The sequence below is a fragment of the Opisthocomus hoazin genome, chromosome 11 (genome assembly GCF_030867145.1).
Source record: "Opisthocomus hoazin isolate bOpiHoa1 chromosome 11, bOpiHoa1.hap1, whole genome shotgun sequence".
Lineage (NCBI taxonomy): Eukaryota > Metazoa > Chordata > Aves > Opisthocomiformes > Opisthocomidae > Opisthocomus > Opisthocomus hoazin.
Genome location: NC_134424.1, coordinates 8,196,386 through 8,216,844, shown reverse-complemented (window position 1 = coordinate 8,216,844; position 20,459 = coordinate 8,196,386). Strand labels below are relative to the sequence as shown.

General features: G+C 53.3%; 1 protein-coding gene across 1 annotated transcript in view; it reads right to left on the bottom strand.

The window, feature by feature from the left end:
* The window catches only part of PRICKLE2 (prickle planar cell polarity protein 2), a 111,777-nt gene extending 98,793 nt beyond the window's left edge, over positions 1-12,984 (bottom strand). The window contains exons 1-2 of the mRNA XM_075432524.1: positions 12,884-12,984; positions 12,502-12,587 (exon numbers count right to left, since the gene is read on the bottom strand). Of these exons, the coding sequence (XP_075288639.1) occupies positions 12,502-12,587; positions 12,884-12,925 (128 nt within the window). The 5' untranslated portion in view covers positions 12,926-12,984. The remainder of the gene's footprint in view (positions 1-12,501; positions 12,588-12,883) is intronic.
* Between the last annotated feature and the right edge of the window lie 7,475 nt (positions 12,985-20,459).

The following is a 20,459-nucleotide window of genomic DNA, read 5'->3' as shown; positions in this document are numbered from 1 at the left end:
CATTGGGGTTCTTTATTCCATCTTAAAACAAACACAAGCTGCCCTAAGAGTGCAATGAGAAACAAGTCTTGGTAGTGCCTGTGCAATTTGCTACTGCAAAAAATAAAGAAAAAAAAAGAAAAAAGTCCACGTCTGTTGGAAAAACCTTATTACACAAGGTGAGGCCCTAATCTCCATGACTGGTTCTGGACAGTTAAGCACACATCTCTGTATCTGCGGGACAGCGTCCCTCACTAGCAAGGAGATGCTCCATCTTCCAACCAACGGTGCTGCATCCAGCGCCCAGCCCTGCCGCCTCGCCACTGGGGTCGGGACTGCCTCCTGCTCCACCCACCCTACTCCGTATTTTAAGTTTCCCTAAAGAGCTGATAACTTCTCAGGTGGGGAAAAGAACCATCCCAAGGACTTCTACAAGAGGCCTGCAACTCCCCCAGCTTTGGTGCTGCCGGGAACGAGACCACAGCACCGCAAACTCCAGCAGAAACCCCCCAGCCCCCAGACCTGCTCCTTCTTTTCTAGAAGGAAGGACTCATCATTCCGCATACCCCAATATTATCCATCTTTCTAGACCTCTGCTTAACTTGGGGTAGCTCCCAGCATCATGACTCCAGACTCTGTGTCTTGCAAGGCAGATGAAGACAGCAACCCTTCGCTCCCCGGGGCCTCTTCGTTCTCCCCGCTCAGCGTGCTTCAGCCGCCTCCGAAGCTCCGCGTAACGCCAGGCTGAGCAGTAACCAACACAACATGCGCTTCACCCAACTTCAACAACCACTACCAACATTTACGTTTTATATTATGTGCTGGGATTATTTTTATACATATGCCACCCTGTGTCTTTTTATATACACGCTTACACACGTATATAAGCAAACACACACACAGAGTATTTCATTTCTGCAAAATATCTAAGAGCAGGGATTTGTGTCCCTCAGGCAGCCCAGAGCAGCAGCTCCCAGTGCAGCGACGCCGAGTGCCCTCTGCTGCACACGGAGACAAATGCTCCTTTGTTTAAAACAGATTTGGTTGGGGTTTTTTTTTTTAATACTTGTAACTTTACTTCGGACAAAATATTTATTAAAATTAGGTTTGATCATTTGGAGCACAACGTACCATACTGATGCCACCAGATCTCTCCTGTCAGACTGAAAGATTCGCATCTCCTACACGTCGCATCAGCAGAAAGTAAATAGCCTGGCCTGGAACTGCATAGGGTAGAGCATGAAAATGTTTTATTTATATGTTTGAAAATAGCAAAGGGAAATCAGAACAAACAATCTAGCTTTATTATTCAGGCATTTATCAGATAGCCTTCACACTTCAGCAGACTGCACACCTATTAGAGGTACAAGCTGAAACCATCACATGGCAACATGAAATCATTTTTCTTTCGTGAAGCAGCATTGTTCCTGCCACACGAAGGAAAGGTAATATTGAAACATATTCAAATACATGTATTTGAAAGTCCTACATCTTGTAATAAACTGTGCACTTGATATTAAAAAACCGAGCTACACTGCACAAACGCGACTCAAGAATATTAACTTTTATTGTCTTCTCACGTCCCCGTTCTCCCCAGATCTGACATTTAAAGGGGCTGCATTTCCCGCACGTGGCCTTTCTGGCACCGAACGCTGATTTAATACGGCACGGGCGCAGCTCCGTGATGAGCGTTCCCATTTGTCTGGCAGACAAGAGGAGGAAGGGAATCGGCCTTGCCCTGGCCCCGCTGCCACTTCTCCAGACGCTGCGCAACCTTGGGCAACAGCCTGACGTCCGCAGAGTTGTGGGCTTTGCAAAACCAGGGATTAAATCACCTGCAAAGAGCCGGGGCAGCTCACGAGACAACGAGCCCAGCAGCACGTCTGCTATGGGGTCCACCTCCACCGAGGCAGGTGGGTCAAAGACCTCCCAGGTCTCCCTCCACAGAGCAAACCCTGTCGCGACGAGCTTGGGGAAGACGGCGCAGCGCCGCGGGGCACGCAAATATCAAAACCCCAGGTACTGGCATCACGACGTATTTCTTTCCCCCGCTCCATTTCGCGCTCCTGCAGAAGGAGATGTCTTTTTTTAACCTGTCTCTGCGCAACACCTCGGCTCGGCGAGGGGGCCCATCTGCTCCGCAAAGCTACGTGGGCACCTCAGCGGGCGGTGGGGTCGGGGCACCCATGGGCGCAGCCTCCAGCGATACCCAGGCCCCCGGGGGCTCCCACGCAGCCTCCCCGTCCACGATGGTCCCTGAGCTGGCTTTGACCACACCGGCACAACTGGTTCCCCATCCCTCCCAGTGACTCACTGCAAAACCTCTCCAATTCCAGCATTTGTATTCGGTTCACGGCTTGGATTTCCTCGAGAAGCCAGTACCCAGGAAAACAAGCCTCTTCGTCCATCCTCCTGTAAATGTGTCCACATGAAGCTGATCAAAAATATTCCGGCTTATATTTTTTTTTAATGAAATCTTTCAGCAGCGTTTTTCCCCAACAAAAAGTTGGCATTTTGTATAACTTGCTATTCTCAGTGATTCTTGTCCTAGATTCCCCGTCTTGGTTGAAGGCCAAGCATCACTAGCTGAGCCAGAGGGAATATAAAAGCATCTTTCTAAGAGGCTATAGAAAGGCAGAAGAATTGGACCCTGGGAGCCAATTCACTTTCATGCCTTGGGTATTTAAGGATCAAACACGCATTTGTGAGCTGACACAAGGTAAAAAGGTGGCTTTGAGACTTTACGGCGTCTACTCTGAAAGCATCTTTTTACCAACTAGAGTGCAAGAGAAACCCAGGAGCAGCGATGCATCCTGGAGCGCGGCCGCCGAGCCCCTGGGGACAGCCGGCGGAGGGGACAGCCAGGCTCACCGGCCGCTCCTGGTGACACCAGGGCCATGGAGCGCTTGACACCGCTGCTCTGCTCGCAAAGCAAACAGCTGAAGGCAAGGAAAGGGGAACCACCCAAGACACACTGGGGAGGTTTCCTATGGTTACTGCTGCCATGGAAATGTTTTTTTGTTGGCTTGATCTAAATAATATCTGGCTCCTTGGCTGCAGGACGCTTCCCGCAAGGCTGGGTCCGATCCTTAGACCTGCGCCTTGCTGCCGGGGTGCGACCGCATCGAGTGCTGGCCACGAGCATCTCGAACCCAAGCTGCTCAGGGCTTTCCTCCCGGCTCCCCTGGGCCCATGGCTTGGATTCAAGGAGCAGAGCAGGAGGAAAGAAAGTGGAGGGGGGCGGGGGAAGAAGACATCTTTTCACTAATTGCTCGCAGCTGTGGCCAAGCAGCTCCCATTTCGGCTGCCAGGAGCTGCAGCCGGCGGGGAGCGCGCTGGGGCGAGCGCTCCTGCTCTCCCCGACGGGCTCCGGAGCAAGAGAAACCCCTCGCAGGGAGAGGGACTTCCCTCCATCCATCCATCCATCCGTCCACAAGCTCCGCGTAGGGATTTCAATAATTATATTTATACACTCCCCTTATCAGCGAGAGCAGCCATTATGTCTTTTATCACCGCGGCGGCAACATCTGCGCGAGGGCAATTGATAGCGGATGGGCTATTTGCTGCGACGGCTGCGTACAAAGCGCCTGCCTCCGCGGGAAGAATAATAACGGTCATACTTAGCTCTCAAAGTGCTAAGCTCTGGCATCAGGGCCCAGCGGAGAGCAAAGAACCACACGCAGGGGAAGAAATGGCCTCTCCAGCAGCAGAGAGGAGCACCCCGAATTGTATGTTCACCTCTCGGCCCTAGCGTCGGTGAACCTGAGCAAGGCTCTGGCCGTCGGCCGCCTCGGGGCTGCACCAACACATGCCCGGAGCCCGCCAGGCCATGATAGCCCACGATAAAAAGGCTCTTCACAGCCACGCTTGCGAGGCTTACCCCGAAATTACTTTTTCTCGCATCAGACAATTCTGCTAACGTTACAAATTCCTCTGGCATTAGACAGTGACCACAGAGATGCTGCGCGCAGGGAAGAGTCCCCAGCCCGGCTTGCCACGGCTGGGAGATTATTCATCGGAGAAAAGAGCAAATATCCAAATGAGCATCACAAATTGCAAAACCATCTGTCAAAGGTCTCAGCTGACACTATCGTCGTCTTTAAGCTCAGTGATAGACTTACAAGCCAGACAATGAAAACGCAATTGATTATTTGAAGAGTGACTCACGGGTGTAATAAGGATGGATTAGTGGGAGGGGGCTGGAAGGGGAAGAATGTCTTTGGAAAAAAAAAATAAAAGACTGCAGACTGACTTTTAAAAGGCAAACAGAAAGGGAACAAAACCCAAGAAAAACTCTTGAAAGCAGTGAACAACCCTCTACAGCGGAAAGCAACAAAGAGAAGGGCCGTGCTCGGAGGGCTTCAGCTGAATAGCTGCACCCGGCCCCCTCCAGCCAAAGATCTCAGGTACCAGCCTCTGCCCACCCCGCTCGACTTTCTCTCCAAACTGGTGGCCAGCAGCTCTCCTTGCACACTGCAGGGTGCTCTTGACAAAGGCCTGCTGCAAACCCTCTGTTAAAGGAGTGGGAGTCTTCCCTCCCCGGCGAACACTGTGCGGGCGATCGCAGCTGCAGTTGGCAGCGCCAGGGCTCCGGGGGCCAGTGGGACGTATCCTGCAGGGAAAATGGACTCTGCACGCTCCCATGGGGCCAGCAAGGAGGACCGAGGGGCTGAAGATGACAGCCTCAGCCAGTAAGAAGATGCCCAGGGCACCTCGATCTACCAGTAAGAAGACGGAGATGCGAGGGCTGGGATGACAGCCTGGTTTTGCATGCCATGGGACCGATGCGACCCTTCGTCCCCCACCTGCTCCCTCTCATGGCTTCAACGACCAATTCAACTCATTACCCTGGGCTTGGGGAGGATGCACAGGAAGCTCAGGACCTTCCGCATCCAGCGGTGCTGAGCTGTTCAATCTGTCCACCCCGTCCCACTGAATCACAGCCTAGGCAGCACCCCGATCCGTAACCGCAGCCTCCAGCACCGACCGCTGCCTGCTTGAGGGACATCCCCACTGCAAGGCGATCCATCCCGCTCCCGAGTTTTGTGGGTCTGTCCTGGGCAGCTCCATCCCGCAAGGCTCCGTGAAGGAGCTGTGCTTTGCCGGTGCACGGCAGCACAGCCCCACGGCCGAGGAGCCGGGAAAGCGCTCGCGGCCGTCACTCTGCCTTCAGGATGGCAAACCCCGCTCGCTCACGCCAGGCAGATACCATTTCACTCTTTGCATACCACGAAGCAGCTGTAGCGATTTTTCCAAAAAAGAAAAACCACAAACTTTTAAAAAGATTTGTTTAGTCTAGCAGTAAAATATCAGGTAAAGTCAGAATTCCATATTTGTCCACTCTGCCCTCTCCATCATCAGCGTCATTCACAATCACTCCAGAAACAGAATAAACCCCCCAAACCCACCCAGAACCCACAACAACTTATTAGTGGTTTTTCACCCCATTCATAAAACTAAAGTTGCACAAGGCTGCTTCAAAACAGACAGAAAACGCACCCGCATCGTCCTTTCTCTAGGAGAAATTCTGCTTATTTTGGCTTTTGCTGGCAGTTCAGCTGCGACGGAGCGGGGCAGAGCCCGGGTGCAGAACAACTCCAGTTACACCAGCTGCAGACTAGGGCTCTGAGTTCAGCTGAAATTTAATCAAGAAGTGTCTCAAACTGCTTTGAGTTCTTGCAATACAATCCTGCGTGGCTTGTAAAGGACTTCAAACAGGCTCCCCGGGCTTGCCCGGAAACAAGTACATACCTCACCTGCTCTTTTATACATCGCATACAAAAAATTAAAGAATTTATTTTAGGCTTTTCGCCAGGGACAACACTGCCTCCAACATTGTAATGCTCTGCTAAAGTGGATAGCGAGTCTCCCAGCCAACACAAACAGGATACCTTATCAGTCTCGGCTGGTTTAAGAGCTGTTTCAGCAGCAGGGCACGAAGACGTGGAAGGGACAGGCCAAAAAAATTGGTTGGGAGTCCCTTAAATCCAACCATGCGCTCGACATTTATGAAAAGACTGATTGTCCCAGGGCAGGACACAGCTGATCCCTACTCTCAAACCCACCCAAGCTCCCACCCTGACAGCCTGGCTGCCCTCGGCGAGACGCTGCAGCAGCGCGAGCCGTCACTGGTTACCCTCCTCGCTCCCGACTGCCACAGGGGTCGGAAACTCAAAGAAACAGTAGACCTTGATTTTTCACACCCTTGCACAAGTGCTTAATCTCACAGGTGTAAATCGGACAGCTGAAGTCATCTATGCCAAGCACAGTGCATGCTCCAGCATCCTCCTGAGCTGAGCTTCAGTGCAGACAGCAGCCACCCATCCCAAACCAACCCGGACAGAGGCTGAAGGACATGGACTTTGTCAGAGTAACCTGGCAGGGAACGACTTCTCCTTTCTGAACTGCTTACGACACAGAGAACATTAAAAACAAGCCAATGATACCAAACCCTTTTGTGAAAGGCTTTGAAATCAGCAGAAAAAATCCCACCTTTGATTTGTTTGCATCCCCTCCACTGGGATGACAGCATCCTCAGGAGCCGGGTGACTCCCACCCACCCCTGGGGACCGGCACAGGGCCCCTGGGGACAGCAGCATGCTTGTCCCCTCCGCGGTCCCTCAGGGACTCTCCTCCGGAGCAGTGGGACGGAGCACACCGGCTCTGTTTTGCCTGTATCAGTAGGTTCCCCGCTGCAAAATGAAAAACTTGGTAAAACCCAGCGGGCCCGGCACGGTTCGCCGTGGCAGCGATGCGAGCGTAAGCCCGTTCGAGATAAAGTATTGCTATTCTCACATCTCCAAAGCCTTTTAAATAAACATGCAAGGGAGTGTGGAATATCTGAATCCTAAAGGAGAGCGAGGCACAAAGCATGTTATTCATGAAAGGGAAAAGCTGGGAGCGTGTGTGTGAAAGATGCATAACCTAGGAAAAATGCTGAAAACATATGGAAGCAATAATCTGTACTTTTTTTTTTTTTTTTGAAAGTAGAAACAAATGCTTCGGGACTCGGTGTTATTCGTTCACGTGCTGCATTACAAATATTATTGTTTCTGCTCTCTGGATGAGGCATTAGGCATCAAACCAGAGACCCAAAGGCGCCCTGGGACAAGCACGCGTGCCTGCCGGGATGTCCCTCCACGGGCAGGGCCAGCGCCAGGCGAACGCAGGCTGGGGCTGCAAGCACCCGAAGAGTTTCTCATCGCACGGACAGTCCCGTCTGCTGCTTGCCACACACGAGCGGATGATGTCCAGAGCACGGGGAACTGGACAAACACACAAAGAAAATAAACATTCACTGCCACTAGCAACTCCCTGCCTACAGTCAACAAGACAGAGACGGGAGCTGCAAAGCGACCTTTCCACCATCACCCAGCAACCTCAAACATCTCAGGGCTTCTTGGGCCAAACTCTTCTCAGTGGTGCCCAGCGACAGGACAGGCAACGCACACTAACCAAAGCATAGGAAGTTCCGTCTGAACATGAGGAAGAACTTCTTCTCTCTGAGGGTGACGGAGCCCTGGCACAGGCTGCCCAGGGAGGTGGTGGAGTCTCCTTCTCTGGAGATATTTCAAGACCCGCCTGGACAAGGTCCTCTGCAGCCTGCTCTGGGTGACCCTGCTTTGGCAGGGGGGTTGGACTAGATGACCCACAGAGGTCCCTTCCAACCCCGACCATTCTGTGATTCTGGTCAACCACTCATTTACCAGGTCACCATCTCTCAACACACGTCTCTTTCCTTGTCCATATGTTCTTGTGATCCAGCCAATCTCGACCCTTTGGGCTGATCACCTGGGATCTCCAGGTGGTCTCCCCTGAGCAGCTGGAAAGTCTGTCCTTGCAGATGATCCCAGATCCAACGAGCCCAGACATGATCAGACTCCCGTGGGACTCGCCACAGTTCATTATAGCCAGATGTTGACTTACAGAAAAAAAAAAATGCTCGAAACAACTGTATGCACCAAAACTTCATTTGTTAACATGGAATATTACTGAATATTAAGTCAATAATCACGTACATCGTTGCCCTGGAAGGTAAGGGCCAGGCATTACACGCTGCACAAACACACACTGCTGATATTAAGACCGTGATGTGTGATGGCAATGCATGAAGAAAATCAGATTTCTTCCCCACCAAAATGTGATTTCAAGGGACAAAGATTACACGGCATACACAAGAAAAAACAGACTCCACAAAACGATGTAAAACCCAATCTCACACTGAAATGAAAAACCCAGTAAGCCAGTCTTTGTCTTTATGTCATGTTTATTACTGTTATTTAAATGCTTCTGCAAATGAGAAGAATAACTATGGCAACAAAGACTTCTCCAAAGGTTTTCAGACACTATTTTTAAAATTATCTTATCTGCCACAGCATCCGAATGCCTTCCCTCTGAAGTCAGCCGCACGCCACCGCCTCTGCAGGCTTTGCAAACCAGGTGCCACCTCCCCCCTCCTCAAACCAGAGCTCAAACGCGGTTTGGAGACTTCGGTGTCCTGCATCTATGGCTCAGCTGGTGGCTTCGGAGAAGAAGGTAGAGCGCAGGGAACAGCAAGGTCTACTGAATTGCAAGAGTATCGCTTTTTGCACGGCTTTCTAGAGGAGCAAACAAACCATGCCTCTGTGTGCTAAACACATGCCAATCTCCCAACGTGAAGGATCCGCTATTTTAAATACAGTACTAAGGCTGTAATTTTACTTTGCCCAGAGTAAATCTGAAATTAGTTCTTCACAGTAGGTTTAACAGCAGCAAAAGCCACTCGCTCCCTTCCGGGAGCTGCCAACCATTTGTCACCTTTCAGGTTTGCATATTCACACTAATTGCACCAGGACTAGGTTATAAATTCCCTTCCCTCCTCCCGGACCACCTCCCATGCAGGCTTTTCTTTCCAAGACATTATGCAAAAGACACTCCTAATGGCTATTCATTCACCAAACTCCAGTGACAGCTTTATTTAATGCCAAAGCTTGTTAACAAGCTCAATGGCACACAGTTTAATGTAATGCAGATCTGATTAGAAAACGGCAACCGGGCTCCTAAGGAGTCGGGAGATTTTTATTGAATTTGATTTCACTTTTTCCACACAAAGCCACCTTTCAAGTATCGACCTGTATTAATGAGGATCTGGTTATGTACACCCAATTTCCATCCTCCAGACCGCAGCCCACACAGATGAACTTTTCAGTCCTTAACGTGCTTCACTGACAACGTACCGCAAAAGACAGCGACGCTATTAGAGGAAAGAGTCGTTCTGCTGCTCAGGCCATGAGAAACTGGGGTTATACTGGTTATAGCTTGATAGCCACGTCCTGGCAGACTTCACACTCAAGGATGGTGGAATTCAATCTTCAGTCTTTTCAGACAGACCACTTACTTTCTCCTCTTTGGGGCTAAATGATTTAAAAGTGAAAATTGAATTTCTACCTTATAACAAGAGGTGGCGGTCTGCGGCACGCAGGAGGTCTGACAGCTTCAAGGGGGTAAGACGGAGGCACTGGGCTCCACTTCCACTGTGTCTGTAACAAGGGGTGTTTTCAACTCCTTGCTTCCACCAAAATAGTACTAAACGTGCCAACATTTTTACAGGATAATTCACCCACTACCTTGAATTTCAGATTATAATTTGAGAGCAAAAATCAAGAAGATTCAAAAACAAACTCAAAAAAACAGGGACACTTATTAATCACTTCGAAATCCCCTTTCATTTTCTTTTTGCACATCACCTACAGTACAGAGAGCGGTTTTATTCTGAAAAGAAAACGGTTCTGCAGAATACAAGTTATTTTCAAGAGGTTTCCCTGGCTCAGGAAGCATACATGTGCTTCCAGGAATGATAAATTCAACCAACACTCAAAGCCATCTCCCCGCCTGAGAAAAGTGGCTTTTAAGGGAACACACGGGTGCAGAAATCTTCAGCATCTAACAAAGCAATTTGCCTGCTTGATGGAGTAGCTGCACAGATCACACCTCAAATCACAGGTAACTAGAAAATACAGTCCTGCATAATCACGTATACGACAATGCCTGCATCAGCAATGGTTTCGGTGCCCGCAAGCTTCTCAACCCTTTTCCTTCTCCCTAAAGCCTGTCACCAGCTCCCATCTTTGAAGCAAAAAAGTCCCATTTACGTTTATCAGCAAAACTCTGCTATTAAAGGATTACAAAAAGGTTTACAGATCTCTAGTGGTTAACTGATCTGGGCTTGTATCCTTAATCCACGGATCTCCTTGCAAACCCTTGTTTTCTTCCAATCTCATCCCGCACATTAAGGTGTCGGTGAGCATCCCCAGCAGGACCTGGCTACACCGCCCCGGGCGCAGCGGGCACGGGCTCCTGTGCACGCTTTCGACCTACAAAACTAATAATAATTAGCCTGCATACATGTCCTTAACATTAATAGACCACTGGCCAGTAAAAAATGAACTTGCCTCCTCTCTATCGCGTTCTGACAAATACGTTGCCTTTATTTGTTTTATTTGCCCAATTACTCTTCTATCAAGGCAATTAAATGTGAATGTGTGTGCGGGAGGGCTCTCGGCTCGCCCAGTCCCTGGTGTAAGGTAACTTGGCATTGCGGGATGCAAACCCAGAGCACACAAGCTGCAATGCCCTGGGGGCTGACCCCCCCCCTACCTGCAGAGCCCCCATCCTCCTCCGGCCCGGCGACAGGTCACCCCTTGCTTCCCGAGAAAAGACTGCTGGAATGTCCCACCCAGTTGTATCCAAAATCCTTGCCCGTGTCTGGGGTCCCTCAGAAAAGGGCGCCCTGGAGATGGCTACGGGTGGTCCTGCCAGGCTGGAGCCTCCCGCCCCAGCTCCTCCCGCACGCAGGGCTCTGCAGGATCCGGCGCACGAGGCACAGCCCGAGCAGAGCCGCGACACCACCGCTCGTCTGGCACTCCCCGGGTAGCCGGGGGCACTGGGCCTGCGACAGGGTGCTATCAAAACTCACCTAATTTTTCAAAAGCCGCTGAATAGTTGCACTCTCTGACATGACAAAACTCAAACCACAGCACCTCAGAAGTCCTCGGAGCAGAGCAGAAATAGCTTTGGTGACCAACCCTTTTCTTCTTATCCTACAGTTGAAAATTCTCCTTGACACTCTTAAGGTCTACAAAGCTCCCCTGCGACAACGCCTGCTACCCAAAATTCAGCTGCAAGGAAACCTGGGACAGCCCGGGAAAGCCTTCACAAGCCCTGGGAAGAAGACAACTTGGAGGTGACCTTATAAATCTATTAACACACATGTGGCAGATTCAGATCATGGGGAGGGTGTCAGGAGACCACAGCCCCTGCATCCTGGGAGAAGGAGACACCTTCACCTTCTCAAGGTCTGAGGTGGGACACGGCGCACTGGGACGTGCCACCGGCACCTGCCGAGGACCAGGCTGGAGGATCATGGCGAGCCCCACCTGCCGCCGCGTGTCCCTCAGGGCATGCCTCAGCCCACAGACCCTGTCCCACCACACCTTGGAGCAAACACCACCGGGAATGACGCTTTGCAAGGCTAAAGCTTACGATACAACTCGGGGTGAATAAATCAATCCCCCTCCTCACTCTGAACCCACGCTTTCATCTGATGAGGTGTCGCTCCGGGAAGCGGGGCAGAAGCTGGGAGGAGCGCCGAGCGCGGCAGATGCCGGAGAAATGGGTATACCCTATAAAAATAAGGTTAAAAGGTCACCCTGGCCTACTAAGTCTGTGCACCAGCTCCTGGAGCCCATGTCCCGGGTTTAATATCGCCGGGTCCCAGGCTGCCCGTGAGCAGAACTCGTTTCTCGACAGCACGACGCGGGGAGGGGAGCGGGGGCTGACCCCGCGCGAGGCCAGGGCTCGCTGCACCTCGTGGGCACCGGCATGGCCAGGTTGGTAGAGAGACACCAGAAACAGCCAACAAACCTTGTTCATTCCAACAGCTGAATCTCTGCTTGGCATCGCCGCGAGGGGAAAAACCCCACCGCGGGGTCACGGGGAGAGGTAGGGGTTTCACGCTGCGGTTTGGGGCAAAGCACGCAGACCTCCTTCTGCCCCTTCCCGCCCCAGCCCGGGCTGTCACCCCCGGGCAGGGGTGGCTTCAGCCCCCAACAGGACCCGGGGCAGGGGGACGAGCCCCTGACCGCGGCGGGGAGCGGATCGGCTGCGAGGTGGTAATTAAGCAAACCAGTTACCCCAGTCCCGCGTCTGGATCCTGCTGCGCCGGTGCCAGGCGCGGGCAACACCGGCGTGCTGCTCGGTGGGGCCGACAAACCCACCCGTGGTCTCCAGAGCCACCAGCCACGGTGGGCAACACCCCCACCCCCACACCAGCGCTCCCCAAAGCAGCCCCACCCGCACCCCGAAACACGCACGGAGCTGGGAGGGAAACGCAAACCCCCCCCCCCAACCCGAAGGGAGAACCGGGGGGAGACCCACCGGGGGGAGACCCACCGGGGTCCCGCTGCCCTCGGGGGCCGGGGGTCTGGCCGGGGGTCTGCTGGGGGTCTGGCCGGGGGTCTCGCCGGGGGTCCGGCCGGGCCTTACCTCCACTTGTGCAGGGCGAAGCCGGGGCACTGGTCCCCGCAGGTGGTGCAGGGCTGGCCCCGCTCCGGCTCCCCCGACGCCGTCAGCTGCAACAAACCGCAGCGGTCAGCCCCGGGACCCCCAGAAAGGGGAAAGGGGGGGGGTCCGAGGGGCACGCCCCGAGGGGTGGGGGGCGCGCCCGGGGGAAGAGGGGAACCCGCGCGGCCGGGGAAGGGGCAGGGGAGGGAGCACGGCGGGGCTGGGCGGGGGGAAGCACCCGGGGAAAGGGGCGCTGGGGTGGGGGGGGCACAGGCACCGGAGCCACAGGTTGGAGCGGGGCAGGGGCGCGCAGCCCGCCGGGACGGGACGGGACGGGACGTGGAGGAGACCCCCCCGCACTCACCGACCGGCCGGAGAGCCGCTTGCGGGAGCCGCGGCCGAACATGGCAGCGCTCCGCGGAGCCCAGCCCAGCCCGAGTGCGCGGCAGCGGCCGCCCGGCCCGGCCCCCCCCTCCCGGGCCGCCCCTCCGCCGCGCCGCCCTCCCGCCCCCGCGCCCCGCCCCTCGGCCCGGCAGGCGCCGCCCCGGGAGAGCGCGGCCAAGCCCGCCCTGCCGGCTGCCGTCACTCCGCTTCAGAGTTAACGACCCCGCCGGCTGTCATCACTCTGCTTCAGAGTTAACGACCCCTCCCCGGGCCCTTCCCGGCGCTGGCTGGTGCTCGGCAGCGCGGCGCTGGGCCGGCTCTGCCCGGATCGCTCCAGAGCACACGGCTGTTAATGAAAAACCCGAGCTCCGGAAGAGCAGAGATGGGATTCTGTGGCGCCGAAGTTACAGCTCTGAGCGCGTCGCAGCCTGCACTGCGTGGGGGGCTTTTATCGGCGTGGGCAAAGGCAGGGAGTGACAGCCTGGGCTTCTGCTGGGCTGCCGCTCCCCTCCTCGTGGAGACAAGATTCAGTGCCTAAACACGAGCAGGGCGCAGGACAAACACAGTCACGTGAAATTTATGTGCGGTCTGGGATGCCGGACGGGGACACAAAGCACCTGTTACATCCCCAGAATTCACAATCCCCCTACGCGTGGGGCCAGCAGGACTGGGAACCGTGGGGCCGCGAGCCATGGGCTCTTGTCCTTGACACAACGCGCTACAAAGGGATCCCCACGGCCAACAACCAGCCCGCAGCCCCCAGGGGGTTTGCAATCAAACAGCACATCTGGCGCAAGACAGAGAGAAACGAGACGCGGGGAGGAGGGCGAGCAGCACAGACGCTTCGTGGAGCGTGGGGGTCCTCGGAAACTTGTCCCCAATGGGGACGGAGCGGCTTCACCATTAGCATTTCACAGCTTCACCCCGTGGTTGCGACTGTTGGCAGATCCTGTCGTCTCCTTCCCCTCCTTCCCTGCCGCTTTGTTCCTTTGCCTTGCTCCCTCGCAGCTGGTTAAAACCGTAATGCTTTGATAATTTTTTTTTTCATTGAATCAGGTCTCATTTTTGTCAATTTTTCCCTTGTAGCCTCCTCTCTAGGAGACTGGAGTGAAGCTGGGAGCTGCGCGGTTGCCTTTTGAAGAGTCTCAGGCAAAAAGTCACAGGGAGATTTTCACTCTTTCCTCCCATAAATGTTGGGCTTTCTGAAAAAAAGACAAACAGGGAATTTTATCAAGGAGAAAATTTGCTTTTTCACGGGCTTTCTTCATGTCAGTGGGAAAATGTTGACATCCCTCCCTGCTCTGTTTTTTCTGTGGTTGCTATTTTTACCCTTCCAAACCCCTCCAGCTTCCCTCCATTGCTCCATTCTGCCAAATTTCCTCATCGTTTTCCTTCTCGGTTTCTCTCCCAGTTTCCAGCTCATCCAGAGGTGCACAAATACGTTATAAACTCTCGAGGGAGGAGGTGACCTCCTCATAGACGCACACGTTTCATCACACAGTGGGCAACTGGTCACAGACTTGGGTTTGGCCTCGTACTAAAACATCCCTACCTATAAGCTGTACCTAATATCAGGTACGGTCTTATCAGGGGTGCTGAGTTACTGCTACCTCCACTGAAGGTCAACAGGAATACAGGGAAGGAGCATCGTGCAAGAGAGGACCTGAAAATCTCCAGCATTTTGGGTGTCTTGCATAAGATCCAGAATATTTAAAGCTCCAATTAAAACTGCCGAAACAAAAGCATGAAGAAAAGTCCTGGATACGGGACTTATAACAAGATTCAACGTGCTGTGGGAAATGCTTTAAAGGTGACCTGCAAATCCTTTTTAATTGCTTTGCTGTTGCAAGAGATGCTGTGTGCCCTCAATAACAGGGCTGGTGAGGACGTCTGCTCTGAGTTTAAAACAGCAAAAGTAAGTCAAAGTTGGAGGGTAAATTCCTCGGAGGTGTGGCCGTGCTGAATCACGGCTCCAGTCTTCTGATGAAGAGGCAGGTCCTAAATCGCTTCTTAAAACAAGGCAGGTTGGTCCCCTCCCTCTGTCCCAAGCTGTCCATGGGGCCACCAAACTTGCCTGCCACCCTGCCCGGCTTGTATCCTCCAGCCCTGTTTCAGCAGATACTGCAGAGAGGGGGTGAGCAGCTCCTCAACGCACAGGCAAAAGGCAGGCAAGGCTCTGAGCATCCAGACCTGCACCAGCGTGTCTGGAAGGAGAGAGAAGATGAGGGCTCAGCCTAGGAGTGCAGAAGATGCAGACAAGAGGGGTGGTCCCTGCTTCAGCCCTGGTGTGCCTGGAGGGGGATATGGGGAAATTACCCAGAGCCATAAAAATGTTAAGATACCAAAGATCCCAACACAATCAGGTCCTTAGTGATTCCTGGGCATCTACATATCCCACGGGGACAGCAGTTTCCCTCAGGCCCAAGACATCCAGGACCAATGAAGGGCTAGTCAGGAGGACTCAGTCCACATTTTTGGGCTGATCAGATGCTGCATTCACACAAAGAAACAGCCAGGCCAGAGCATCATCTCTGGGATGTGTTCGGGAAAGGGAGGGGAGACATTATCTCACTGGCCTGAATGCTCCTCTTCTCTTTCCTCCCCCGGAAAAGCTGCCAAGAGCAAACATCTCTCAGGAAACAAACTCCCACTCCCTTGTTCTCACCACGTTCAAAGGGGATGATGCACACATCCCGGCATGGCTGGGCGCGCAGGGCGCAGCAACGCAGCTCCAGCCCTACCTGTGCTGCCACGAGAGGTACTTTCAAAAGGGGGGTTTGTCCTTTTTTTTTTTTTTTTTAATGAACATGTAGATCTTCCTCTTGAGAGGAGGCAGACTCAGCTTGGAGGTGGGGAGTGTCAGATACTGCTGTCAAATAGGCTCAGAAACAGACACACATGGATAATATATGCTAGACAGTTTGTCTGACAAATTATTGTTTCTGCTGTCACTTCAATTGTTCCGTACGTCATCTTCCCCTCCCATTTATGTGTCAACCAAACCTGCCTAGAGAGGACACTTCTTCCAGCCCTGCTCGTGACTAAACCAGTTTAAAACCCAGTTTGCTCCACTTGTGCGCTGCGAGACAGACCTCTTCCCCTTTTGAAGTTACAGATGGCTGAGAGGAGGGAAATGACAGGGACGCTCTTCTTTTCCTGCTCCCTGTTGTACCTGACACTACAGGAATAACGACAATTAAAATCAAAGAGCTCAGGGAGGGTAAAATGCTGCTCCCGCGTTAGCAGTCGGTCCCAGGGTGCGTGGTGCCGGGGCTGCCGTGGGGTCCGTGCAGCGGGCGCAGCGTGCCCAGGCTGTGTTGGCCCTCGTGGCTCAGCACGTCTGGTCACCAGCCCTGCAGAGCATCTTACTCCAACACGCACATCGTGCTGTGCCTCCTGGTCAGATAAAGGCACTGCTTCAAGCAGATTCGGCCTCTGGCAGCAGAAGGGGGAAGGAAGAATCACATGTTGCTGCAGAGCTGTTCTGCTTGCCCTGTGCCAGGGTTTGTGCCCAGCCTCACACAGGTGGAAAAGGAGGTGCCACCGGGGCTCTGCTCACGTGGAGACCTCCATCCCCTTTGCCTGAGCAAACAGCAGGAGCCAAGTCACTTGTGTCTAAGCCCAGAGGGCAGTTCTGACCACCCGGGAAGAGGAGCTGCAGGCCTACAGCAGTAGCTTCAACCACAGGGTGGGGATTCTGGGGACAATGTGTGACGCCAAAGACCATGGAGTCTGCGCCTCCAGCTCTGGCCCAGCGCTTCTGGACGGGCGTTAGCTGGCAGACACAACACTTCTGTCTACGGAGCCAGGAAAGTTTGCTAGGCTTTCCAGGAAAGTGCCCCCAGCTCTTCTCCCACCCTGCAAACTGTGTCTCATGTTAGGAAATCACCTCCAAAATACCTGCAGAAAACTCCCAGCATCCCTCCATCAGCTCTGACACCCTTGTGCCTGCCCTGACTGGCAGCACTGGGACAGCAGTACCACCAACAGAAAACGCTGGAGTAAGGCAGCAAGCAGCTCTCGTTTTGACTGCTGGACCCACACATTTCTCCCCTCCGCCGAGCCAAGGTGAATTTGGCTGTTACGGACCGAGTCCGTCCCCTCGCAGTTCGTCCCGCCAGCACCTGCGCAGGTGAATTACAGCTCTGTGTGAATCCTGTTGCCATCTAGCACCCTGAAGGTTATACATGTCTGACTGTTATTAGGCAGTTATTGTCTGAAGCCTTTCAACAACAAAAGGAGGGCTTAAAAAATGCCTCCAAGTGCCACAGCTGCTGACAGAGTGTGCTAGGGACCAGGCATCTATTTTACTGCATAGTTCTTCCACCAAGCCTCTTTCTTCCCGGGTAAACGTGCCCTCATGAGGGTCTTTTAGCAGGGAAACAATTCAGTGTCTCCACTCCTTCCAGCTTCGAGATTTGCAGTTACTGCAGGCAGAAAAGTCTGTGCATAAACCCCAGTTTGAGGTGGGGATATGGAATTTCAATCTGTGCTGTGCATAACAGGAACCCAGGCCGGGATGAATCATGCTATGTTACTTCAGTTTTGATTTTTTTTGCACTGCGTAGGTTTTTCTAGGGCATATTCCGTCAGGCACATACCGGTCAAACCCATTTTGAACATTTCTTACACTGCTAGTCTGCGGTACGCACACTTCAGATGTCAGAAACAGTAACAAAGTGGGCTTAGCAACTTAACAAAACCCTGCCATCATCTCTGCAGATCGCCATGCATTTTCCAAGCGGTCTTTATCACAGCCATTTGACTACTATTTCTTTTGTTAGATTTGTCAGTTCTGAGGTATTTTGATTAAAACCGTACTGAGTAATTTCACCTTTTTTCCTTCATCAATACAGTAATTTGTAAATATCCCAGGAATTTTTTTTTTGTCCTCCCACCCAGGAATGCAAATGGCCATTAAGTGCTCCCCAAGGTATCTCCAAATAACCCTTCTCCTTTTAACCTTAGGTTTTTATTGTGTTAGTTGCTAGGTAACTGAGTAAGATTTATAGCCATCTATTGTTAATTTTGAAGGCAGTCTTCAATTTCCCTGTAAACAGCATTTGGGAGTTGGAGTCCACACCAATAAAAACTTGCAGCCCAGTCCCACTCCGTGGAGAGGAGCACCTGCTACGAAACACAGAGCCAAGTGGATACATAATGCTGATCTCTCCCCAAAAAACAGGGCCCAGCCCCTCTCCGACTGGGCAGGCTGAGCACTGCTGGGGGGCTGGAGGGACCCCGGGCTCCCCCAGCCGCTGGTGCCGGTGCGGCGAAGTGTCGGTGCTGGGATGTGGGCTGTGCCAGGCACCCAGCACATCCCGGCTACTGCCCCGTCCTCCTCCTCCTGCTCCTCTTCCAGCCCCCTCCTCATCCTTGCAGGCTGTTACTCCCCAAAATGACAGCGCTGCAGCTTTGCCAAGAACTGGGTTTCGTTGCTGTCGAGCTCAAGACTCCCCAGGCGCAGCCCTACCTCGCCTCTCCTCGAGGAGAGGTGGGTGGTAGATGGCCCTGGTTCCTGCGGTTCCTTACTGCTTCTCAATTTGAGGCTAAACAAAGCAATCAAGTGGGGCTCTGCCAATTTGCACAACACCTCCTCGCGCTATAGCAACAAGTAATTTTCTACTATCCCTCCCTCACTCCCTCGAGCTCTCTTGCGATCCTGCAGAGTTTCTTGCTTTATGCAGTAAATTCACACTCCTTCCATGCTACGTTTACTTTTCAAGACCGCTGCTGAAGATGAGAAAAACTATTTGGGGTAGCTCGTCGGCAGCCAAGGCAGGAGGTGAGCTGTCGGGAGTGCAGCCGTCCTGCCCTTCACTCGCAACAGCGCTAGAAGCATCACAGACGTCGTTCAGTCCCTCACCTTCATCATGCATTTGCCATCCCGCAGGTGGAAAGGTCGTTTTATTTATTTTTTTTGAAGCTGGTTTGTTGTCTCTTCTCATTAGGGAAAAACAAAATAGCCTTTTTCTTCCTGTTCCACCGGATTGAAACCTGCTGATAAACAGAGGAGTGAGATACCTGACAAAACCAGACTGCCAGTGGCTGTGGCGGGGTGGTAGCTCAAACCAGGCAGAAGTTAGGCAGCTGCTCAAGGGAAAATTCAGAAAACTGTGTCTGTGGACCCTGAGAGGCCAGAAGTGGTTTCTCTTCTGGCCATAAATGTTGTCAGGTTTTGCATTTGTGCTGTTTTTCCGTGCTGGCGATGCCGTGTTTTTGGCCAAGGCAAACAGCCCAGGACCTGCCCTCCTGCTAAAGCTTCCGATACTCCCAACTTCAACGCTTCTGTACACTCAGGCTCTTCAAAGGCCTGGGCCATTAGGAATGATCAAACGGGCAAAAGCCCTTAGTGAAATCTGAATGCAAGTCCTGTCTGGAAAGCTTCACATACCACTTGCACAACGTGGAGGAAAGCTGGTGAAGAGGAGGATTTTGTCAGATTACCCAAGGAAGGCAGCCTCTCCCGAGGCGGGCGTGCAGCTCTCGGGGGTTATTCCAGGTGAGCTACGCACCAGTAGATGTTGACAAGACACCCCACTTAACGCAACTCAGTCAGCAGAATTTAGGATTATCTCTAAAAACGTACCTGAAGGGCATCATCTCTCCATTTGCCCCAGCTGGATGGGGACAAGAGCTCAAGCGAGAGTCAGCAGAGCACTCTGCTGTAATGCCCTTGGCTGAGGTTTCCTTAGATCATCAGAGCCACTGCTCCGGGTGGATTGTCCCCCGAGACGCCGGGTTTGAAGAGACCTGGTCCGCTCAGGGATCCCATGGGAGGAGAGCAGCGAAGGAGAGAGGAAGGCAGCAAAGTCAGGAGCAGCGGAGCCCCAGCGCGGGCGGGAAGAAAGGCTGCTGGCTTCTGCTCTCGCTAAGCAAGGCGTAGACCCGCCGTGTTATTCCCTGCCGCTGCCGGGAAGCAAACCTCCGCGGCAACTGCTGGCCTACGGCTCCTTCCAGCAGCCTGGCCCGCGCCACGTGCGGGTTGTTATTTCAGCGCTCAGTTACTCGCCGGTTCAGCTGGCGCGGGTATGTTTTATCTGTAGCTGCGTTTTCTCAAGCAGGGTCAGATTGCCACCAGTGGCTACGTGTTGGTTCTAGCTAAGCTCCGGCAAGGTGCCGGCCTCGGGGGCAACTGCGTGGTTGCACGCTCCCAACGCCACAAGTCTGTCCCCTGCTCCGAAGGGCTGGGCAAACCCGAGACCTGCAGTGGAGACAGCTTCATCTGGGGAGCCCAAGCCATGCATGAGGCCAGAGCTCCAGCCTCTGGCAGCATCTGGTACCTGCTCGCATCGCTGGATGCAGGCAGCTTCACACAGGAGTGTGTGTCGGGGGGTTACAGAGGCGTGGGAGCAGACAAGCCCCCGCTCCCATTTGCCACTCACGAAGACTTCTACTGCAGGTCTGCCTGCGCGGCGGCTAACCTGGACACGTTTGTTCTTGCCAGTTTGCAGGGAGCCATCCCCACTTCCCTGCTACAGTGAGTGGGAGCAATTAAAGCATTTTGCAGCAAATACTCCTTTCTGCGGGGGGTGGGGGAAGGCAGGCAGTAAGCA